The sequence below is a fragment of the Xyrauchen texanus genome, chromosome 34, assembly GCF_025860055.1.
Source record: "Xyrauchen texanus isolate HMW12.3.18 chromosome 34, RBS_HiC_50CHRs, whole genome shotgun sequence".
Classification (NCBI taxonomy): domain Eukaryota; kingdom Metazoa; phylum Chordata; class Actinopteri; order Cypriniformes; family Catostomidae; genus Xyrauchen; species Xyrauchen texanus.
Window position 1 is genome coordinate 36,637,902 of NC_068309.1, and position 26,663 is coordinate 36,664,564.

The 26,663-nt window shown below is 36.9% G+C and overlaps 1 protein-coding gene across 3 annotated transcripts in view; it reads left to right on the forward strand.

The window, feature by feature from the left end:
* Positions 1-26,663, forward strand: part of gabrg2 (gamma-aminobutyric acid type A receptor subunit gamma2) — a 149,744-nt gene that overhangs the window by 110,245 nt on the left and 12,836 nt on the right. For all 3 annotated transcript variants that reach the window (XM_052104053.1, XM_052104054.1, XM_052104055.1), the window contains exons 7-8: positions 7,204-7,356; positions 19,564-19,769. In XM_052104053.1, the coding sequence (XP_051960013.1) occupies positions 7,204-7,356; positions 19,564-19,769 (359 nt within the window). The remainder of the gene's footprint in view (positions 1-7,203; positions 7,357-19,563; positions 19,770-26,663) is intronic.

Sequence of the window (26,663 nt, forward strand, 5' to 3'; positions counted from 1 at the left end):
CTGGTGAAAACCAGGCACCGCTCATCACCTGGCCAATACCATCCCTACAGTGAAGCATGGTGGTGGCAGCATCATGCTTTGGGGATGTTTTTCAGCGGCAGGAACTGGGAGACTGAGTCAGGATCGAGGGAAAGATGAATGCAGCAATGTGCAGAGCCATCCTTGATGAAAACCTGCTCCAGAGCGCTCTGGACCTCAGACTGGGGTGAAGGCTCATCTTCCAACAAGACAACAACCCTAAGCACACAGCCAAGATAACAAAGGAGTGGCTACGGGACAACTCTGTGAATGTCCTTGAGTGGTCCAGCCAGAGCCCAGATTTGAACCTGATTAAACATCTCTGGAGAGATCTGAAAATGGCTGTGCACCGACGCTCCCCATTCAACCTGATGGAGCTTGAGAGGTCCTGCAAAGAAGAATGGGAGAAACTGCCCAAAACTAGGTGTGCCAAACTTGTAGCATCATACACAAAAAGACTTGAGGCTGTAATTGGTGCCAAAGGTGCTTAAAGTATTGAGCAAAGGCTGTGAATACTTATGTACATTTTTTTTTGTTTGTTTTTTTGTTTTTTTTTATAAATTTAAAAAGGAAATATAGAATATAAAGGATAAAAAGATTACAGTATTATGCTTTCTATAAAAAGAAAAAGAAAAAAATCAACCCCTGGGACATAACATTACCTGAAGTTGAAGAAACACCCGTACACATGTGCACCCATGTGCCAAAACATTATGACCACTCACAGGTGAAGTGTCTGGGTGGATTAGATGGTGAGCGAGCAATCAGTTCGGCAGGAGTAAAGAACTGAGCGATTTTGGCAAGGGCCAAATTGTTATGGCCAGATGACTGGGTCCGCAGTGATGAGTACCTTCAGACAGTGGTCCGAGAAGGGACAAACCACAAACCGGCAACAGGGAGTTGGGTGCCCAAGGCTCATCGATGCAAGAGGGCAATGTCCGAACCGACAGTATGTCAACTGTGGCACAGGTCACAGAACATTTTAATGATAGTTACGGGAGGAATGTGTCACAACACACAGTGCATCGCACCATGCTGCGTATGGGGCTGCATAGCCGCAGGCCATTCAGAGTGCCCATGATGACCCCCTGTCCACCGTCGAAAGTGCATACAGTGAGCACATGAACATTAGAACTGGACCTCGGAGCAGTGGAAGAAGGATGCCTGATCCAATGAGTCCCATTTTCTTTTACATCATGAGGGCGGCCGAGTATGTGTGCCCCGTTTACCTGGGGAAGTGATGGAACCTGGGTCCGGCCATTCATGTGGATGTCAATTTGACACGTTCCACCTACCTAAACATTGTTGCAGACCAGGTACACCCTAAAAACTAAACAAATTTTACTTAAGATTATATTTTTTTAGTGTTTAAACAGAGACCATATGATAATGTATGGTTTATGACAAAATAACACCAATTAAATTTATTAAAAAAAGACAACGTTTGAGATTATGTTCATCCAAGCCAAGATGTCAACAAAGGTCATGCCAAAAGGTTCTGCGGAAATAGATATAGAGGTAGGAAACACAATGTGTCCAGATGATAGATCCCAGTGTTGTTGTGTACATTAAGAAGAGGAGGAGGCCAAGCACTAAACCTTGAGGTAATTGTGGTACACCCGCCGTTTCTTGGCTCAGACACCTCTGTGATTTTGAGGGGAACTGACTTTATACAATCTCTTTATACAACTTGCCTAGAAGTCAGAAAGTTAGTCATGAAGTGAGAAAAGCTTGAGTATCATTTGGTTTGATGTTTTACAATACAATGCCTGGCTTATGTTTCCAAATACTTTCTGGCGTCACTGTATTTTAGGACACTTTCATGCAGATATGTATATAATTCCAAACGGTTCAGACCTCGGTTCACTATGACATGCACTGTATGTATGTATGTATGTATGTATGTATATTTATCAGCAGCAGTAGAAGAACCCCTCAAATTAAAATGCGAATCAATTACATGCGTTAATCCGAGAAAAACCAGGCCTGCAGCAATGTTTTTACCAACCCTCCTTTTGACGAGCTTCCTTTCTATTTGTGGTTGCAGGTGATTTGCATATACGTCTCAACATAGCAGAAAGAAAGAGACAAAAGGGAGATATAAAAGCACTCGCTCACAGAGAAGTCTGAGAATGTTCCCACTGCGGTGGGATGAAAGGCAAACAGGCATCTTTTTATAACACCGCCATTTGTTCGTTTACAGGCGAGCAGTCTGTTAGATGAGATCTACAGGCAGAATTGAGCTTTGAGGTGTTGCACTGTGCTCTCATTAGGGAGAAACCAAGCAATGGGACTCTTTGAAGTCCTGAGCTAAGAGAGAAAATGCAATGGAGATGACGCAGCTACATCAGTCAGACATTCACACCATCCGAGCAGAGCACTGATACCACTGCACTGTGCCATCATCAATATTTCATTTTGATAAAAAAGGCAATATGACAAAAAAACAGCAACAGGAATTAACCATTGTAGCTCAATTACAGCAGCATGCTTCTCCGTGGCGCTGCAAGATCTATAATTGGTTGTGAGTGCAGATTATAGCGATTACTCAAATATTTAATTACAAAAGAATCATGAATGCGGTTTCATCTTTGACGTTCACTTCACAGTCACAGTGTAACCTGCAGTTGTAATCTCAAGGATATACAGTACTTGATCTAACACATAAAAATACTTTTGTTGTAACCTAATTTGTCGGGTTGATTTAGTCCAATTGGTTGATATTTTTGACTTGAATAAACCAAGTTAATTTAAATGTTACCACATGAAGCACATTTTTTAAACCATTTTTAAGGTCATCATTAATTCTTCTAAAACAAAAATAAATAATTATTAACTCAGTTGTTCCAAACTGATATAACTACTTGTTTAAAATAAAAAGGAAATGTAAGGCAGGCCTCAGTCACCATTTACTTAAATTATATGGAACCCATATATAAGTCCTATAATTGTGCATAATAAACAAAACAAATCTATATATTTTTCCATACTGGGCTTGACTTTCATCATGATATTGAAAAAGAAAACAATAGCCAATAAAAATAAATGTATTAGTAGCTATATATATATATATATATATATATAAGGGCTGTCGATTTAACGAGTTCATTCAGTGTGATTCATTTACAAAAATAACAATGCCGCCGGACCATAATAAGGAAGATTCCTGAGAAATGAAAGTTTGTAGTACCACCTGTTTACTCCAGAGGGCAGTAAGTGAAATGTCAGCTGTATGAGCAACACAGTTTATACAGTGAAGAAAACAACCTTCAGCAGCAACAACACAAACACGTGTTACATTCTTGCATTTAAAACACGGAGCGCAAATCCGATCTAAGGGATCTCAAAATGTGTTTAAAGATTGAGTATTAAACTCAATATTTATATTTAATTATATTTATATTTTCAATTATATTTAACTTGACACAGTGACCTAAACATTTTATGTTTATGATGTGATGCACCCGAGATGCTACACAAGCATAATAAATCTCAAACTGATTGACAAATTCACTTGTGTAATGGATTTCTGTGAACTGTATGCCAATGATTGACTTATGATCAATAATATGGTAGTAAACAGTACATTGTATTCTAAAGCTGCTTTTTGTATTGTCTTATCAATGATGAACTCTTCTGCTACAAGAATGTAATGCATTTTAATTATCTGAATATTTTTTATTTTATATATATAATTGTTTAATATTTAAAGATAACTATGTATAATTTCATCATTATATATTTAATTATTGTTATATGAGGGGCTTTCTCAGCAAATATTTGTATATGCGATTAAATGTGATTAATCGTGATTAATTAATCAGGACATCATGTAATTAGTTAGATTAAAATTTTTCATCGATTGACAGCCCTAATACACACACACACACACACACACACACTGTGGACACACACCCAAATGGAATGTGGTGGACTTTTAAAATAAGTATTTAAAAGAAGAAGAAAAAAAATGTCATACTTCTTGGAATATTTCACCCAAAAATGAAAAGCCTCTCATGATTGACTCACCTTTAAGCCATCCCAGATGTGTATGTCTTTCCTTCTTCAGCAGAACCAAAATGAGGATCAGGATATGACCCAGGTCAGACTCGAACCTGGGTCCTCATGAGCAAACATGCAGCACAGCCCACTGCACCATGGCTCGGACAAGAAGCAGTTTTTAAGCTAAAAACGTTTTAATAGCCAGCAGTCTAATGGTACCTGTTTAATTGCATTGTATGGATAAACTGAGCTGAAATGTGTTTATAAAAATCTTCGGTGTTGGTGCAGCTAATCCACTTCCTGCACCACCACTGAAGTGATTTCCATTGCTAGTTTGCTGGTTTTGCGAGAGGACATTTTCCTGCACTCCACGAGTAAGAGAGGGAAGAAGCATGCACAGCCTGAGTTGAAATGAAACTTCTAAATCTACCACAGATATCGTCTTTTTTAATAATATTTGTATTATTAATTATATTTAAAATGTGTAACATTAACATGACAGTCATTTAAGTGTAGCATTTTAAAAAATATAATGGCAAATATAAATGTGTAAAATTGTTGAACAGTTCAATTGGGAAAAATATTGACCAACTATTCATTCCAGTGTCGACTAGCAGCCTCAGAACCTTTTAGTCGACTAGTCTCGCACATACCTAATGTTCATTGCCTTATATCAGATTTCTGTAAGGGTTGGCATATAAAATACATTTGAACTTACACTGCTAAAAAGCATACAATACTTTTATTTTTTGTTTAAAAAATAAGGCAATGTTATTTATTTTTTTTTGTCATATAATTATTTATTATACAAACATTATGGCATCGATTGACTGACAGTGTATTGAATTAATTATTACAAAGTTGAGGTAACGTGTCCCCACTAGTGACTTTTTGCCTGTATGTTGTGGTTACCCAATATTTTTACCAAGCCATAGACTTCAGTGAACTAGAAACTTGAGACTGTCTATGGAAGTGTACGAGAATGATTGATTCTTAAAAGATTCGGTTAAAAACTAGCATTTGTTTTTAATCACAACACCACTTGGACATTATGTTTATATTGGATTTTTTTTTCCCACCATGTTATATCCATTTATATATTTGTCAATGGAGCCGTGTTTGTTACGATTGTAACTTAAACTCTTTGAGTATTGTGATAACTAATTTGAGAGCGAATAATTTTTTTGGAGTTGGGTGATTACATTGAATTTATCGTTAGAAAGACAGTTTATCTTGACAGCTTTGTAGCTGTATTCTGTTGAGCCAGCACCAACAAGGCTTAATGTAGTCCTAATGCGTTAATGGGACTAGCTTTGTCAATATATGTTTCCTCAAGATGAATGTTAATTCTAATGAGTCGAGCAGAAACCATCAAACACTTTGAGGGGGTGTAGTCTGACAGCAAGTCATGGGAGCCCTTAGGTGCACCCTCATTAGTAAACGTAGACCGTGATGTTCTCTGACTTGGACGTTGCTGAGTTTGCTAAATTAGGGTGTTTTTACAGCAATTTGCCGGCACAACAGGGCAGACTGTTGCCTAGGGGTTTCGCCTTATGCAGTTCTTAATGAAAACGAATTGAAGAGCATGGACCATGGCGAGCTTTAGTTGGGAGCAGTGCATCAGTAAAGCCACCTGTCAGCAGAACGAATAGTATTAAACACTGCAGGTGCTGCTGCTCTTAATGATACCATCAGTAGATGTGGAAGAAGCTGTAGTGTCGGAAGAGGTTAAGTAGGTTACCTCGCTCTCATCTTTAACTAACGTAGACAGGAAGGAGGTATTTAAAGGAACAGTGCATCCAAAAATGAAAATTCTGTCATCATTTACTCACACTCATGTCTTTTGAAACCTGTATGACTTACATCTGTGATAGAAGTCGACCTCTTTTAAGGGTAGGACCCTCCAGTGCCAGCCATCGAGGAACAAATAAAAAAATATATATATATATATATATCAGCAATAATTTGCGCCAATGAATTGTTAATGCCGATATATCGGTTGACCTCTGAACTGTGGTACACAAAGTTATTTACAGTGTGATATCCAAGTTGTTCTTTTCCATGCAATGAAATTTAATTGGTTAGTTCACCCAAAAATGCCTGCTGTCACCTGTTTACTTGCATTGTATGGACAAACTGAGCTGAAATGTGCTTATAAAAATGTTGGTTCTGCTGAAAAATGAAAGACATACACATCTGGGTTGGTGAGTCAATCATGAGTTAATTTGCATATTGGGGTGAACTAACCCTTTAAATTGTCTTTTCCTCACACCAAGCTATTTTTATACATAACATTTAAATGTATTATGTGTTTTTAAAGTCAACATGAAATGGTGTGCACAGCCCATTTAACTTCCTTAATGTGACATACAGTATTTCTGATGGAAACAACAAATTACAAGGACTTATTTTTCCCTGTGGAATAACATTCACTTGTAAGTTGACTAGTAATGTGTATTATAAGATAGGTTCACCCACAAATACATATTCTACCATCATTTACTTTACAATCTTCCGTGAAACACTATAGGTGACATATTGAACTGTATTGGAATAGTGTTCTTATCGCTCTTTCCATGTAATTGCAATGAATGGGGATCAGAGTTTTCAAGCTTCAAAAAGGATGGAAAACCACATATCATATCATAGTATCTAGTAGTGGACTTCAGAGGACTTGGAATGTAGTGCATGAACCACTCTTATGGAACTAATTCATATATTCCTTTCAAATATTTGTGTTTAGTCAGAATACAGCCATCAGTGGAGAAGTATGTGTTTTCAGTCGAGATGGTGTAGATCTATCAAACCTTGACCCTTTGTGTACACCATGGTTTACACATTTCTAATCTAGCATTGGAACTAAAATGAGCTTGAATTCTCAGCTTGTGCTTCTTATACCTCATTATACCCTTGTGCATCAAAGGAGGCCTTTGACATGGCTTGTGCAATGTTTGGCAATAACACACCAAAGAGAGCACTGTAGCCCAGCACAACAGAATATTTTTAAGTTAATAATCCTTGTGGTATGAACTCCAAAATGACCTAAAATATCTTTTGAACATCAAAAACCTCTTATTGAAACCACAGCAGTGCAACATCTCCACATGTCTTCAAATATAGAAGTTCACCTAACAGCAGAGTTCTGAATTTGTCCATAAAATGTCTCTTTTGTTTTGTCCACAGGAGATTACGTGGTGCTGACAGTCTTCTTTGACTTGAGCAGGAGAATGGGTTATTTCACCATCCAGACGTACATCCCCTGTACTTTGATTGTTGTCCTGTCCTGGGTCTCATTCTGGATTAACAAGGATGCCGTTCCAGCCAGAACCTCTTTGGGTAAAACATCCTGTTTTAAACTCTGCTTGTTGAAACCAGTGGACTATCTTTCAGTGTTGGGGAAGCTACTTAAAAACCATAGTGTGCCAAACTATAAGCGTATGGTTTGATGTAGTGTACAGTCAAGCTGTTCGTTTGAAAAGTAATTAGGGAAACATTTACATTAATGTTCCCTTTATGGGTTTATAAAGTGATCATTTATAACAAATAAGTCATTTACAAATACATTATTAATCATTGATATGCTATTATAACAACTTGAATAAATAGGACTTTCATGCAATACTAGCCAAATAGTGAGCATTTTAATTTACATGTTATAAATGCTTTACAAATGCACCTATTCATATTTAAATAAATATGCATAACATTTTTATACAATGTCTTAATTCATGATTTTTGATTCATGAAACAATGAACCCAAGTGTAAATGCAATGTCCTTATTCAATCGGATAGAAATCCGATCAGTAAAAACTGATGAAGTGTAAATACTAAATACTAATATGGTTGTGTAACAATAAATAGAATACAAAAAAAATACAAATTAAAAAACAGCATTAAACAAAATATATTTGTATATGTATATAAATATACAAAATGTCACTCAGGAACATTTGCGCAAATATATCATAAACTGCGTTTGTTTCAATCCAACAATTTTTTATAAGCATTTTTAAAATGAGTATAATAAATCCTGAATGGAAACGCTTGATATATGCGAATAAAGTAAAACAATTACATCATTTAATGGGGTAGGAGAAGGTGGATTTTCTAGAGTTTTGCATTAGTTAAAATGCGCATTAAATTATGGAAATGGCTTATTCGCATGAACGATGACGTGTCATAACCATTTGCACTGTGGTCTTGCTTACACCGAAGGTCTCACCAACAACTCGGTACTCTGCGCAAGTTGCAAGCTTGTAAATGATAATGGCAATCATGTATATAAATAAATCCTTTAGTCCTATAGGCTTGCCAAGGACATACTTGAGTCTTGAAATGATGTTGAGCACTAGTTGGTATCAGTGAGATTAAATAATTTTGTTACTATCGTGGTCTATTTGGCCAGAATATCCTGCAGTTATAAAAACTTTACAATGTTTGACCTTATCAGACTAACAATCTCTGTGTCTCTTTTTTATTAACTTGTTTATTTCAAAACATACATTTTTCCAATAAGTCAAAACAATAACATAAGATATGGTACTTACCTGCTCGGATTTCAGTCTTTTCCTTTCTTTCGTTATTTATTTGTCCATTCGCTCTGATACGATATCCTGTATCTGTGTGTACACCGGTGCCTCGAACCATATTCATCTGCGCAGAGGAGCAGAGCCGAAGCACAACTTATGTCATTACCAAAACAATGTTCTTCCGCAAGACACTATTTATTAACAGCTAGAGGGCCAAAAGATACATAAGGTAGCTTTAAAATAATGATAAGTACTTATAGTACTGTGATTACTTTTTAGTTGAAGTAATCAATAAAGTAATCTTATTACAAAATAGAAGTAATTAGACATTTGTAGTTGATTACTTTTTTGAGTCCAGCATAATAACCCTCAATAAAAAGTTAAGTTTTTTATATACAGAATACATATATATTTTGTGCATGCAAGGCTCTGTATTGCTGGTGGTTTTCGACATCCAAAATGTTAGACCTTTTTAATGTCGTATAATATAATGAATATTGATGAGATTAATGATACAATATAACAGGAGTGTGCTGCATCAGCATTTTAAAATGTGTTACTGGATGCAACATTTTCATATCCTGTTTCCATTCTGTAGTAATGGATGTTGAATTGCCCTTGTCCCTAGAGGGCAGGTCACCTTCGAGGGTGCTTCATTTTTAATTGTCCTGCTTTCCTTAGTCAGCAGCACATCTCCCATGCAGTTCTTGGCTCCTGACCTTACCGTGCTACCATTGAGAATGCTTTATTATCTGCTACGTTAACATGATTTTGCCACTAAAACTTTCCAATATTTAAAGGAATATTTTAAAGCCAAAATGTAAAAAGTTGTATTTATTTGCTCACCTTCATGTGGGGAAAAAAGTATTCGGGTTTGAAACGGCATGAGTACGTAAATAATGAAAGATTTTCAGTTTTGGGTGAACTGTTCCTTTAAAACCTTGTGATGGATTTGTAAATGTATCACTCTGTTGCAGTTGCTACTTTGGTTGAAAACCAGTCAACAAAATTGAAATGTGTGCCATCCAACCAAGTATCATAACTACTGAATGCACAGACATGGATATTGCAAAATGAATCTTAGAAGCTGATGAGTTGATCAAACATGTAAACATGCTCTTATGTAACTGATACTTAGCATCATGCATCTAGGCTGATCTAGTGCACGCTTCAAAGTATGCATGATTATCCTCCGTCGTTGCCCTCTCTAATACAAAGACAAGGACATGATGCATAGTAAATCATAAGATCAGACCACGGAAACATTTGCATTTGGTAACTTTTCCCCTTATTTGTAACTGTGATTCAGACAATCTAGTACTCAGTTGTCATTGTATGTCCTGCTTTAGTGATTAGAAATTTAAAAAAAGAAAAAATGCATGACTGTCAGGGAAAATGGGGAACACACAACTTTAATACTACCTGTTAAATAATTATAATAATTTTAAATGTTATGTCATAACTAAATTAGAAAACGTTTACAAAGATTTTCCCTAATAATATACAGTATATATTAGATGCTTCATCCTCTTATACATGCTAAATTTACACTGATTAGCCAAAACATTATCACCACATGACCACCTACCTAATTTGCTGTTGTTGCTTCTTGTGCCGCCAAAACAGCGCTGACTGACCGAGGCATAATCTCTACAAGACCCCTGAAGGTGTCCTCTGGCACCAAGACATTAGCAGCAGATCTTGTAAGTTGCGAGATGGAGCCACTATGGTTCACACTTGTTGGTCCAGCACATCCCACAGATGCTCAATCAGATTGAGATCTGGGGAATTTGGAGATCAGGGCAACACCTTGAACTCTTCATCATGTTCCTCAAACCATTCCCGAATATGTCTTCAAGTCCTGTAAGTGGAGCTGCCCCACAAGCCTTGCCATTTCATAGATGTTCTGACCCAGTCTGGCCATAACAATTTGGCCCTTTTCAATGTCGCTCAGGTCTTTACTCCTGCCCATTTCTCCTACATTCAACATGTTGACTGTGATAACTGATTGTTCACTTACAATCTAATCAACCCAGACCTTGACATGTGGCCTTGTTAGGAGATGATCAATGTTATTCGCTTCACCTGTGAGTGGTCATAATGTTTTGGCTTATTGGTGTATATCTAAATATGTTGCAATTTATGCATGCACATGCACATTAGTCGCATTCCACTGTCGAGTCAGTGCAAGCCAGGGCTATCAACTGGCCAGCAGGGGCCAATAGCCTCAGAGCTCGAGCCACAAGACCGAAATCGATCTACGTTCCTATCATCAGGCTAAGAACTTCGCAGCGTTGCACTAAAACCTGCACTTAACACGCCACCCCGGTGCCAACTTCACACACCCCGCCCATTTCACAAGCAAGAAGGAAGCTCAAGCTGAGGTATCATGTTATCTAGTTATCTAGAATATTGAGTTTATATCAAACGTATACATTAGCTAGCAAACAAGATAAGTTAGCTTTGACAGCTCACCGACTGTATCGGCCATGGTTTCCCAAATGGTCTCCCCACTAACAGCGGGATGATGTCCCTGCACACCGTCTATGTAAGATCACAGAACAATGGAAAGTAATTTATTTGGTCACCGCGTTGTCCATTGTGCATTTGTACTGTGACCGCATTTTGTTTTATTTATTTTTTCCCCGAACCTGTACCATTGTGCGCTGGACACACAACCTGCCAGTTTGGTGAAACTGCGCCTTTGATATTGAACCCGCCTCAATCCCTTATTGGCCTTGTTTGGCCCAAGGGTAATCGGCCCCAAGAAAGCCCGAGGAGGAACGATGAAGCCCTGGAAGTGACGGTTGGAACACATCTGGCCCTAACACGCACTAGCATGCCCTCATTTTGCCAGATAGAGGAAATGCAGCTATTGTTCTCAAGTTAAGCATTTCACCCCCATCTTCCCCCTAACTACAGTATGTATTTATTCAACTCACTGTGTTTATTTATTTTCAAAGCATATGCTAATTACTGTATTAATTTGCTAGACCTTGTTCACTTGCCTTCAGCAAGTTATTTTATTATGGATATGTGGGGGTGAATTCCTGAAAACAAAAGCAAAATTGTAACAATATTTTTTCAAGTTTATCTCAGAGAAGGCCCTCTTAAACTGACACTTTCTAAAGTTTAATTTGAGGATGCCATTAAAAATGATTTGCAATATTTACAGTAGCTATGATTTACTGTATGAGGTCTGTTGTGCGAACAGCATTGAAAAGCATTGACGATATATATATAAAAAAAAGTTTTGACCCAAAGCTATATTTGATCCAAACTAAGTGGGCAGTGATCATGTTGTCTAACTTTGACATGCCTAGACATTCAAATAGTAAAAGTGAGTTTCGAACACTTTTAGCACTGTGGATTTCTAGAAAGTTGTCTCGTTAAAAATGTTTGTCCAACAGTGTACTTAATTATGTGTATTGCAACAGGCGTATATCATTTTTATCATTTGTTTTCTAAAAGTCGTGTAAATTACCACCACAGTTCTATTTCCAGCACATCTCAAATTCTCAATTGTGCTTAATAGAATTATGTGCTGAAATTAAATTAAAATACAAATAAAATATGTACGTATTTAAAAAACAAAATAATAGTAACTATATTCCACTATAGCTACAATTTAAATGGTTGGTAATCAGAATAAAGTTACAATACTTTGCATTTTCAGTCGGAAAACATTTATCCATATGAATAATGTGATCAGAAGATGCCATTTTATACAGTCTGTTCAGCAAGTTTGCAGCAGAAATAGTTAACCTTGTGTAAATAGTCAAGTGAATATTTAGCTTTCAATATGCTTTTTAGCATTTTGTTTATATATATATATACAGTTGAAGTCAGAATATTACATATACTTTAGCCAAATACATTAAACTTTGTTTTTCAGAATTCCTGACATTTAATCATAGAAAACATTCCCTGTCAGTTAGGATCACTACTTTATTTAAAAAGTTTGAAATGTCATAATAATAGTAAAGAGAATTTTTAATTCAGCTTTTATCACATTCCCAGTGGGTCAGAAGTTTATAGACACTTTGTTAGTATTTGGTATTATTGCCTTTAAATTGTTTAACTTGGATCAAACATGTTTTGGTTAGCCTTCCACAAGCTTCTCACAATAAGTTGCTGGAATTTTGGCCCATTCCTCCAGACAGAACTGGTGTAACTGAATCAGGTTTTAGGCCTCCTTGCTCGTACAAGCTTTTTCAATTCGGATTGAGGTCAGGGCTTTGTGATGGCCACTCCAATACCTTGACTTTGTTGCCATTGAGCCATTTTGCCACAACTTTGGAGGTATGCTGGGATCATTGTCCATTTGGAAGACCCATTTGCAACCAAGCTTTAACTTCCTGTCTTGAAATGTTGCTTCAATATTAGGGATGCACCGAAATTAAAATTCTGGGCCGAAACCGAAACCGAAAATCCAGGATGCACTTGGCCGAAAACCGAAAACCGAAACCGAAATGTACTTTTTTTTTTTTTTCTTTTTTACCTATTTAAGAAAAAAATATATATATTTTTGTGTATAACTGTATTAACATTATACTTTTTCATTAATTTCATGAATTTAATGAATCTGAATTGAAAAACTACAAACCAATAAAATAAATCACTTTTATTGAAAGTAACACACCAATATTGTACAAAAAATATATTAAAACATTATAAAATATTATTCTTCATTCAGTTCTGTAAAAATCTAATTTTACAGATTTTACTAACAATTATCCAAATAATGTAAAGTTTTAGAAAACTGTTATATGCAAAACAACAGTCAAGTAATGAACTTAGCTAGCATCTTTCAAAAAGTTTAAATATGCAACAGTAATTTTAATTAAAACAACAGGCAGAACACAGAATGGCCTCTATTCCACTGATCTATATATAACTATAATATATAATTATATATATAGATCAGTGCTCTATTCTGTTTATGTAAACGTATGTACACTTTAAGTGAAAATGATTGTGCAAAACAACAGTGCAAAACAGCAGTAATTGAACTAAATCTAACCTCAACTGTAAACGACAGATGTATCCTCAAGTGAAGAACAAGTGTAATGTAATTGCTACACACATCAAATTGGACCACTTTCTATTTAACTACAAGTGACCGGTTTCTCTTCAAGAACAAAAGTTGCTAAACTTTCTGACAGTCTCTCCTGTCAGAAAGCTCATCAAGAACATGAGATGCTGCACTGAACAGTCTCTCACTCTCTGTGTTGGTGCTTGGGCAGATAAATACCTGTGCGCATTCCGTGCAAGCAAAGGAAAGCGGTCTTTGTTTATGCGACCGTAGTCAAGGGGATTGTCGCTTCTGGCGTAGTTCAGCTAGATACGTCTCAAGTTGTGGTGTAGGTGCGCTAGTTGTGGCACTGCTGTGGATCGGGGCGCTTTCCTGTAGAATCTCTTGCTGTACTCTGTATATAAATATCTTGAAAGTTCTGCTGAACAAACACTGCAGATCGCAAATTTGATGTCCTTATCAGAAACTTTGAAGAATTTCCACACCGCTGACATGATTGGCCTTTGTTTGGTAGCGCCGTGATAAGGGCTAGATCGATCCAGAGTGAAATCAGAGCACTGAGGGGCGGGGCGAGGAGGTATATATTTTCGGCTCATATTTTCGGCCTTTTTCGGCCGAAAATTTTCAGCGGCCGAAATTTCGGTGCATCCCTATTCAATATATCCACATAATTTTCCTTCCTCATAATGTCCTCTATTTTGTGAAGTGTACCAGTCCCCTCTGCAGTAAAGCACCCCCACAACATGATGCTGCCACCCCCATGCTTCACGGTTGGGATGCTGTTCTTCGGCTTGCAAGCCTCACCCTTTTTCCTCCAAACATAACGATGGTCATTATGGCCAAACGGTAAAAAAAATAAATCATTAGACCAGAGGACATTTCTCCAAAAAGTAAGATCATTGTCCCCATGTGCACTTGCAAACTGTAGTCTGGCTTTTTTAGTTTTAGAGGTTTTAGAGAAGTGAGTTCTTCCTTGCTGAGCAGCCTTTCATGTTATGTCAATTTAGGACTTGTTTTACTGTGGATATAGATACTTGTAGCTTGCAAAAGCAAGATGGCACCGCAGATGGCAGCCTCGGTGTTGAGCGCTCCAAATCTTTTTTTTTTGTTTTTTGTTTGTCCATTATTTAGTAATCTTATTCCAATCAGTTTCACCTGGGACGAACTGCTGAACATTCAGCAGCACATACCGGACAATTGTTTCCCGGTTTTTGACTACTCTGATGCTTTGCTGGACATTTTAGTCAGAGGCACAGTTGTGCTGTTCAAGAGACAGCTGGCATGGTGGTCAGGCTGTCAGTCGCAGTTTTCTAATAGCCCTAAAAATTATTCATCTAGTGAATTTCTGCACTCTTCCTAACAAAATGGACAAACTACTTCTCACCCATACAAACAAGGACACTTCAACCTCTGCTACCTTGTGCTTCACAGAAATCTGGCTGAGTTAATCCATTCTGGACAGCACGTTACATATGCCGGGCTTTCAGCTGTTCAGAGTGGATCGCATCGCAGATTTAACAGGGAAAAGGAGAGGTGGTGGAACATGCTTTTACATCAATGAAAGTTGGTGTACAGATGTAACAACGTTAAAGAATATGTGCTGTCTTAATTTGGAAGCTCTCTTTATTAACTGTAAAGCCTTTCTACTTGAAGCAGTAGTTTCTTCATTTATTCTGGTGAGAGTTTATATCCCGCCACACGCGTGCTTGAACAACGCTGCAACAGCTGGCTGATCAATTCACAGACACATAACAACAATACTCGGACTCAGTTATTATTATTCTTGGGGATTTTAACAAAGCAAACCTCACACATGAACTGCCCAAATACAGACAGCATATTATATGCCCCACCAGAGACAGAAATATACTGGATCACTACTACACAACAATAAAGGATGCATATCGCTCTGTCCCTAGAGCAGATTTGGAAATCTCTGATCATTGTCTGGTTCATCTTTTTCCAACCTACAGGCAGAAACTAAAATCTACTAAACTTGCAGTAAATACTGTAAAGAGATGGACCAATGAAGCAGAGCTGGAACTACAAGCCTGCTTTGTCTGCACTTTTTGGAGTGTTTTTGAGGCTGCAGACACCAATCTGGATGATATGGTTACATCATATATCAGTTTCTGTGAGGATATGTGCATTCCTACTAGGACTTATTTAACATACAACAATGACAAACCGTGGTTTACAGTAGAACTCAGGCAGCTTTGTCAGGCCAAAGAGAATGCTTACTGATGTGGAGATAAGTTCTTGTACAATCAAGCCAGGAACACACTGAATAAAGAAATCAGAGTGGCTAAAAGAATCTATTCTGATAAGCTGAAAAGCTTTCAGCTAACGACCCTGCATCAGTGTGGAGTGGCCTGAAACAGTTTACTAATATCAGGACTCTTGCCCCCAAAACTAGGGAACCAACCACTGGCTGACTACTTGAATGTGTTCTGCTGTAGATTTGAAAGGCCCAATCTCACATCCCACACCCGCTCTGACATTCACTTTACACACACACCAACACCTCCTGCAAACCCTTTCCTCCCACCTCCTGCTACTCAACCTGCACTTAAGATCTGTGAAGAAGAGGTGTGCCATATCTTCCGAAAACACAAGACAAGTAAAGCACAGGGCCAGATGCTGTTTCACCCGCTTGTCTAAAATCCTGTGCTAACCAGCTGGCCCCCATCTTCTCACTGATCTTCAATAGATCACTGGAGAAGTGTGAAGTCCCATGCTGCTTCAAACGCTCATTCATCATTCCTGTCCCAAAGAAACCCAAAATCACAGACTTAATGACTACAGACCTGTCGCCCTGATGTCTGTGGTCATGAAGTCATTTGAGAGACTGGTGTTGGCCCACCTGAAGGACATCACTGGACCCATTCTAGATCCCCTTCAATTTGCTTATCGAGCAAACAGGTCTGTGGATGATGCAGTAAACATGGGATTGCATCATATCATGCAAAATCTGAACAGAGCAGGGACATATGCAAGGATCCTTTTTGAGGACTTCAGTTTTCAACACCATCATCCCAGCTATACTCCAGAACAAATTACACCAACTGTCTGTTCCCATGTCTATCTGTCAGTGGATCACCAGCTTTCTGACGGACAGGCAGCAGCTAGTGAGACAGGGGAAAGTCACTTCCAGCACCTGTTCAATCAGCACAGGTGTCTCCTTCCTGAGTGGTATGATGGCTGTGTTAATACTTGAGTACTACTGTTTATACAGATGAATGTGTTGCCTTAAGGTGTTTGGAAATTGCTCCCAAGGATGAACCAGACCTGTGGAGGTCCACAATATTTTTTCGGAGGTCATGGCTGATTTCCTCATGATTTCGAGCAAAGAGGCACTGAGTTTGAATGTAGGTCTTAAGATACATCCACAGATACGCCTCCTATCAGAAGCTAATTGTCTAAAGGCTTGACATCATTTTCTGTAATTTTCCAAGCTGCTTAAAGACACAGTTAACTTAGTGTATGTAAACCTCTGACCCACTGGAATTGTGACATACTCAATTAAATGTGAAACAATCTGTTAGTAAACAATTGTTGGAAAAATTACTTGTGTCATTACAAATGTCCTAAACAACTTGCCAAATCTATAGTTTGTTAATATAAAATCTGTGGTTGGTTTTAATTAATTGAACCTAAGTATATGGAAACTTCTGACTTCCGCTGTGTGTGTGTGTGTGTGTGTGTGTGTGTGTGTGTGTGTGTGTGTGTGTGTGCTTGTGTGTTTTTTTATTTTATAAAAAAAACAATTAATTCAAGAAAATCTCTCTTGTAAGACATTTGATATTAGGACAATGATGTACTGCAATAAAAAAATATTTGTTATCCTGTAAAAATATCTAAAAATCCTTAAAACAAGACTCATTTGCTTTATCTTGTTTTAGAAGCAACACTGCATAAGATATTTAGGCTTTTTTTAGAGAATGTATTTTAATATGCGTCTTACTGTATGGGCAGATTTGTTTTAACTTGTTATTAACTTATTTACAGTCAAAACCAGTAAATAAAACTTCCAGAGCTGACGAAGTAATCCAAAGTATTTCGATTTGGTCTCTGCCTTTGAGTAATCTAACAAAATACATTATAAATGACATTTTTCAGCAGGTATTCTGTAATCTATATCAGGCACGTGCCGTGAGCTTTGAGACTGGATAAGCATCAAAGATTTTTAATACACATTATTAAATGCTGTGCCCATAAAACATTATATAGGTAAGTGTAATGTCGGAAATGTTATTGCCGTAGAACCTACAAGTCAACAATTATGTCACAGTGGTGAACTTCATGACTAAATTGTTTTAAATTCAGGACAGTAATGTTGCTCATATCACACAAATTAAGGATTGTCATATATTGAGCTGAGCATGTTTATGTCCATTAAATCATACAATGAACCATAGTGCCAGAAGAGCTTGTTTTGACACACAACAACAACAAGAAAAAGAAAAGATTGCCAGTTACTAGCAGGCTATATTTTTTACATCATAGGCCTCAAACTAGCCCATCTGTAACCAACAACCACACCACGGTCTAAATCACTGAGATCACTTTTTTTTCCCCATTCTGATGGTTGATGTGAACATTAACTGAAGCTCCTGACCTGTATCTGCATGATTTTATGCACTGCACTGCTGCCCCACAATTGGCTGATTAGATAATCGCACGGATGATTGTTGGTGCCAGATGGGCTGGTTTGAGTATTTCTGGGATTTTCACACACAACAGTCTCTAGAATTTACTCAGAATGGTGCCAAAACAAAAAACAAAACATCCAGGTGAGCGGCAGTTCTGTGGATGGAAATGCCTTGTTGATGAGAGAGGTCAACAGAGAATGGTCAGACTGGTTCAAACTGACTAAGTCTACAGTAACTCAGATAACAACTCTGTACAATTGTGATGAGAAGAATATCATCTCAGAATGCTGTTCTAAGATGCAGGTTGGTGCTGTTTTGGCAGCACAAGGGGGACCTACATAATATTAGGCAGGTGGTTTTAATGTTGTGGCAGAAAATGTTTTATGGTGTGGTGGAAATGACGCCACAACTGTGGGACAGTAGTACTTTATGAAAATTGTATAAAACAATTTTTTCACAGAATAATTATTTAAATGATTTACGATATGTTTACATTGTAATAGTTTTAAACATGCAATAATTTTTACTATGGATTTTCATAGTTTATTATTTAAATTCTTTAAATAATTAAAACAGTCAAATCGGTACATAAAAGGCATTTGGAAAGTACCAAAAATAAACGAAGAACTAAAGAATAGGCACCATTTAATTGCTTTAAACAACTGTTGCAGTTTTGCTAAAGTAAGTCTCTGAGGGTTACACGGTAACTTGCTTGTTATGGTCATGTAACAGATACATGTCACAGATGTGTGTTGCATATTGATTCTTGTGGTTACTTTTAGACATTGTTAGACATAGCTTGAAATCTCCATGTTTTGTATATTTATAGGCCAAACTAGAAGGCAAAATCGCCATGGGTTCCCTTAGGAATTCCCTGTAAATGTTTTGGGCAGTTTTCAAATGATGAGTAAGACAAGGTCTGTGGTTAACATCGCTTGAAGAGACTTTCACATTTTGTTCTACAACATAAATTACACAGAACATACATCAAATGAAAAATTTGAAGCTGCTGTGCTGCTAACAAGTTGCCACAAAAGGACTACAATGGTTGTCAGTTTTGTTAGGGTGGCCAACTGTCCCATTTTAGCCAGGATGTCTTGTATTTTGGCCAAAATGAAGATGTCCCATATTTTAACATGAAAGTTACTTTTTTGGTAATGTTTAAACCAAGGACCCTAACCCTTGCCCTAACTAACCTCAACCCTAACCACTATTCTAAAAAAAACAATTGGACATTTCTGAGGGAACATATGGCTCAAACATGCTCATTGCCATCTGGGTTTTTAGAACTACAAACTGAACAGCTCTATTTACTTTGTTCCCCAGGAATCACAACCGTGCTCACTATGACCACACTGAGTACCATCGCTAGGAAGTCCTTACCCAAAGTGTCATACGTCACAGCTATGGATCTCTTCGTATCCGTGTGCTTTATATTTGTTTTCGCTGCTCTGATTGAGTACGGAACGCTGCATTACTTTGTGAGCAACCGCAAACCCAGCAAAAACAAAGACAAGAAGAAGAAGAATCCCGTGAGTACACTTTTAAACTGATATATTACCTATAGACTTTTAAAGATATACTATCAAATGTAAAAACAGTGTATACAGTGTTTTGCTCATTGATCAACACTGCTGAAGAAAAAAACTAAAAAATGTATTCCAGACTAAGATAGTTTGCTTGTCTAGCCTTGCTGGTCCCCCAGCCTGACTAAGCTGGTGTTTAGCTGGCTGAGCTTTTCAGCAAACTGGTATCCAACCATGACTAGCTTACCCCAAGTGCCCAAGCCCTCACTAAAACCATCAAACAGGCCAGCTTATCCAGCTTGGCCAGGCTGGGAGACCAACTAACCACATAAGGCTAGTTTGATATGCTATTTCTTTCTTGGTTTAACTAATTAGACTTGGTAGAATTGCCAACTGGAGTTGTTGATTTTATTTTAGGCCCAATGAGCAGTTTATAGCTTTAAAAAGCTCTGTTCCAAAATCTAGTGAGCTACCTACCTAGGCAGTATCTTTAGCCATCATTGGAGCACCCCTGATGCAAAGAATGCTCCAAACATCTTTTTTGGTCCAATGTTAAGGCAGAATTGCATGTGTCCTTAAGGAATAAGACAGTGCCACAATGCAATGTACGGACCCCCTTATTTATTTATATTTTTTTTAAATAGTTTTGCATTCCCTCGCAATAATGTGTCTTTCCTCACAATAGTTTTGGGTTCCCTAGCAATACCTTTATCCATCCCGTACGAAAATGGTTTTACTATGGTAGCCATAGTTGGACTACTGTATTTGTAGTTTTATTTTAACCAAAATTACAAAAATTGGATGGTTTTACAACAGTTACCATGATTTTAACCATGATATGCATAGTAAAACCATTGTAATAATACAGGAGAAACAAAACTATGGTAATAAAAATAATTCTATAGTAACACCATTGTTAATTTGTGGTACATGTATGTTTTTTAAAACCATGGTTTCCACCAAACAAAACACACCCTAATGAAAGGAAACAATGGTACCATCATAGTAAACCTGCAGTTATTTAGCCATTTATGTGGGAAGAACTATGGTTAATTAAAAACATAGTACATGTACCTAGGGCTGGGAATCGATTCCAAAAACAATCGATTCTGAGGCGTTAGGAATTGAGAATCGACTCAAAACCTTGGACTCGACTCCCAAGCTGTTCACACTTTGTTTATTTCCTCAACCACTGATCTACTACACATTCCAGAAGCCTTAGCAGCACTAATTCAGTTACAAAAGGATTGTAAAATCAATGCAGCGAAACTATCATCACCTTGACTCTGAGTCATTTGTAGTCTGTCAGCATCAGTAAATCCGCTCTGATTGTTAATCTGTTTGAAGAAATTGGACAAGCCCTTCAACACAACAGACAGCTGCTTTCTAGACCCATATAGTCTGCCTGTATTTTACTTTGGATTAAAGTAATAATCAAGTAAAATGACAGAAAATCGGCATACAATAACAAATTCCTGATATTACAACACCTGTTTGCAAACAGGAGCGGACAGAGGAGAATCAAGAAACAGCAAGTTAACTTCCAAGTTCACATAAAAATCGGCCGGCTAAAGTATAAATGATCAATCGACTGCACTTATAAAAGCAGTCTAACACTTCTCTACTAATTTCCAATATGTTTTAAATAGACATTGTTTATAGTATGTACCTTTAGCATTATTTTTTTATTAGCCTGCATTTTACAAAACCTTTACATTAAATGTTTCCAACTTATTCCTAAGAAATTCCTTCCCTGCCCTCGAAGGGCTCTGTGGCATTACACAAGCTCAGTGAAAAAAATTACAGGCGAGACAAGAGTCAAATGTTGGTTTAAAATATACTACTTAAATCAATACTGAAAATTATTGCTAAAAAGTGTCCAATCTTATTTGAATAGACTATTTCACCTAATAACAGTGGTTCTTAACTGAATAGGTCCACGACCCAAAAATGGGTTACAGTTCTGTACTGTGATTCCGGACAGCAGCAAAAACAATGTTAAATACAAATTAAATAAAAAAATAATAAGTAAAAAGCTAAAAGTGCATTCAGAAAGTATTGAGACCCATTTTCAAATTTGTTATCCTGCAGCCTTATGCTAAAATGCTCTAAAAAAAAAAATTTTTTTTTTCCACATCAATCTACACTAATGATTTTTGATAACTTAGCAAATTTATGAAAAAGAAAAAACTGAAAAATCACATTTACATAAGTATTCAGACCCTTTGCTATGAAACATGATATGCATAGTAAAACCATTGTAATAATACAGGAGAAACAAAACTATGGTAATAAAAATAATTCTATAGTAACACCATTGTTAATTTGTGGTACATGTATGTTTTTTAAAACCATGGTTTCCACCAAACAAAACACACCCTAATGAAAGGAAACAATGGTACCATCATAGTAAACCTGCAGTTATTTAGCCATTTATGTGGGAAGAACTATGGTTAATTAAAAACATAGTACATGTACCTAGGGCTGGGAATCGATTCCAAAAACAATCGATTCTGAGGCGTTGGGAATTGAGAATCGACTCAAAACCTTGGACTCGACTCCCAAGCTGTTCACACTTTGTTTATTTCCTCAACCACTGATCTACTACACATTCCAGAAGCCTTAGCAGCACTAATTCAGTTACAAAAGGATTGTAAAATCAATGCAGCGAAACTATCATCACCTTGACTCTGAGTCATTTGTAGTCTGTCAGCATCAGTAAATCCGCTCTGATTGTTAATCTGTTTGAAGAAATTGGACAAGCCCTTCAACACAACAGACAGCTGCTTTCTAGACCCATATAGTCTGCCTGTATTTTACTTTGGATTAAAGTAATAATCAAGTAAAATGACAGAAAATCGGCATACAATAACAAATTCCTGATATTACAACACCTGTTTGCAAACAGGAGCGGACAGAGGAGAATCAAGAAACAGCAAGTTAACTTCCAAGTTCACATAAAAATCGGCCGGCTAAAGTATAAATGATCAATCGACTGCACTTATAAAAGCAGTCTAACACTTCTCTACTAATTTCCAATATGTTTTAAATAGACATTGTTTATAGTATGTACCTTTAGCATTATTTTTTATTAGCCTGCATTTTACAAAACCTTTACATTAAATGTTTCCAACTTATTCCTAAGAAATTCCTTCCCTGCCCTCGAAGGGCTCTGTGGCATTACACAAGCTCAGTGAAAAAAATTACAGGCGAGACAAGAGTCAAATGTTGGTTTAAAATATACTACTTAAATCAATACTGAAAATTATTGCTAAAAAGTGTCCAATCTTATTTGAATAGACTATTTCACCTAATAACAGTGGTTCTTAACTGGTGCGTCACGACCCAAAAATGGGTTACAGTTCTGTACTGTGATTCCGGACAGCAGCAAAAACAATGTTAAATACAAATTAAATAAAAAAATAATAAGTAAAAAGCTAAAAGTGCATTCAGAAAGTATTGAGACCCATTTTCAAATTTGTTATCCTGCAGCCTTATGCTAAAATGCTCTAAAAAAAAAAATTTTTTTTTTCCACATCAATCTACACTAATGATTTTTGATAACTTAGCAAATTTATGAAAAAGAAAAAACTGAAAAATCACATTTACATAAGTATTCAGACCCTTTGCTATGAAACTGAGCAATCGGGGGGAGAAGGGCTGAATATATATATATATATATATATATATATATAGAAAGATAAAAAATAAAATGCTATTAAACATATCATCATGCATAGCTAGGATAGCAAAAGAAATGGACTATTCAACTTTTCAAAAGGCAAGTTAAAACGCTTCCCTTTTTATTTTTTTTTGGTCAATTCGTTTGTCAGCTGGTAGTAGCTAGACAGATTAGGCATTTTACGTCCAATGTAAAAAAAATAAAATCTGGAATAAAACCAATGAAGAACCACTGCACTAGAGTAACACTTTGTTAGCTTAGCAACAAGCTAACTGCATATTCTATAGGAATCAACTGTGAGCGTTTGACAAGTCACACACTTTATGTAAACAGTCACTAATGAGGTTCCATTTTGTTTAGGATACTGCCTGGTTGAAGGTAGCTATCCATGTAGGCAGTCAACAGCTCTTTAGGTTTTGGAACAGAGCTAAAGTGTTCATGCTAGCAATTCCTTTCCTGATGGGATAAGTTCCTCCACATGTGGTCAACTCTGCTAGTGTGGACCACCACTGTTAGACAGCATCACTGAACTGAAAGCAGAGATGTCCTTAATCTGAGTCATATCAGCACTGGGTTTGAAGTACAGACTTAGATCTTCATCTCATCATGGTGCTCAAATCTGCAGCCTGAGGAGCGCTGCTCTCAGCAAACCAGGTCGTTCCACTTTCAGATGATTAAAGCGGTGCCAGAAATGTGTTATTTGAGTTTGGAGTTTAAAATGTCAGGCAGATTAATGAGTAATGATTTTCAAACCACATTCGGCAGTTTGGCTCTCAGTCAAAGAACGATCTGAAGAAAGACTGTCCGCATGCCATTCCAAGAATCTTTTGAAGGAGAAGCATTTTGATTTGTGCAGAGTTGAGTATCAGTAACCTCTTTAGACAGCTTTAAATGTGAAGATTGTTTTCCTCTTTTATTGCCAGGTAATGATTGCCTGCTCTAATTAAATACTTGCTTTGTACTTACATATATAAGTATAGTCTGTTTCCAAGCTGGTTAATGTGCCTTGTATGTAAAACAAAGCAACTATGACTATGGCAAGCACTTTTAACACATATTCCTTAAAACGCACTAGTATTTTATTACATATCTTACATTTTTGTTACAGGTATTCCAATGTACAATTTTACTAGTGCTTCTTCATTAGATACTTATACTTATTCCAATAGTGTCTAGGATCTATTCCAGTTTATTAGTGCATAATGATTAGATACTAGAGTCTAATTTTATTAGACACGAGTGTCTTTTCCACTTGTAATTAGAAACATTTCTTATTCAAATTGTTACAACAGATTTTCTACATGCGAAATGTAATGATTAGTCAGAATGGCTACTGTATCTTTCAATAATTTTGTATTTTGTATTTATTTTTTCTCAATGTTACTAGTACCTAAACTTGTATCAGAATCAGGTCCGATACTGCGCTCATGTATTTGTGCTCGTAAAAATGCCAAAAGACAATCTGATGTATGAACGTCATTGCGTTCACATTCAGTGCAAGAAATAAAATTACGATATTTAAACAGCAAAGTCTTTTAATTATTATTGGTTGAAAAATGAACTACATCTGGGATTTTATTATTTGTGTACTCTGGCCTCTAGGTCTATGATAATGTTGTAAAATTCTATGAATCAATTTTAAAAACCGGAAAAGATGCTAGTCAATATTGGAACATGTGCTAGTTTCTATAGAATAAGTACAACTATATAATGGATAGTTATTAATACAATTAAGAAAGATACTAAGCACTATTGGAATATATCATTTTCAGAAGTGAAATCTGAAATAAAGATCCCCGTAGAATTAAATGGGAAGATTTAGATGGGAATAGTTACTTGTCATTACTGGAATAGTTACAAGTAGCGAAGTAATACGTACTCTTATCTAATGAATAAATATAATAATAATACTAGTCACTATTGGAATTCTTACTAGTAACTAAAAAATAAGTACTAGTAATGTAAAAATAGATAGAAATACATGTTAAAATGGCTTGCCATAGGGTTTTTAAAAAAAACACTGTTTGCAGTTTGTGTCCGGTGTAGACACTATGTAAGGAAAAAGATGTTGTACTCATCGAAGGTTTTAATGGTGGGTTATTCTCACGAAACCTGTCAAAAAAATGTCCTGGTCCTGATACTTTTATACTCAAAAATCTTAAAAAATAAGGAGTTATGTTTTGCATACAGAAAATCCATCCATCCATCCATCCATCGTCAACCGCTTATCCTGTGTACAGGGTCGCGTGCATACAGAAAATATATATTTTTTTTTTAGGGCCATAAAGACTCTTTTTACCACTTAAGTCTCATTACTGCAATGTGAAACAAGATGTTCATTGTGATATTCTTATTAACGCAACGTGAACTTGATTGCACAACCCTCTTCAGGTCATGCCACCTCATCTCAATTTGGTTAAGGTCAGGACTTTGACTTGGCCATTCCAAAAAACTAATCTCTTTTTTTTTTCAGCCGTTCTTTAGTTGATTTACTTGTGTGCTTTGGGACATTGTCTTGTTACCGCACCCAACCTCTCTTACACTTGAGGTCATGGACTGCTGCCCTGACAATCTTCTGTAAAATGTCTTGATACACTTTGAACTTATTGTTCCTTCAATGATTGCAAGGTGTCCAGGCCCTGAGGCAGCAAAGCAGCCCTAAACCACGATGCTCCCTCCACAATGCCTCGCAGTTGGGATGAGGATTGGTGTGCAGTGCACTTTTACCTCCACACACACAGTTGTGCATTTTTGCTGAAAAGTTCAACTTTCGTCACATCTGTCCACAGAACATTTAAAAAAAAAAAAAACACCATTCTTTTTCAGTGTTATTCTGATAGTGGACACAAGTTTTCTGGAGGTCTTTTGCTGTCTCACCTCTTTTAGTATTGTCCATTGTTCTCTTGGAGTGATTTTTGCAGGACGCCCACTCCTAGGCAGAGTAAAAACAAATAATTATTTCACCATTTGTAGTCTTTAACAATGCTTTTGGAGCTTTTCCAGCTTTGGGCATCTCTAAAATGCATCTTCTGAGGTCCTGTGAAAGTTGTTGGGATCGAGGCATGGTTCACACTAACCAATCTTTCTTGAGGAGGACAGATTTGTCAGTAACCAGGCTTTGTGTGCCTGCAGGGCACCTCTGCAACCCATTCTTCCAATCTCATCATCTTAATTGAAACACCTGACTCCAATTAGCTTTTGGAGAAGTTGTTAACACG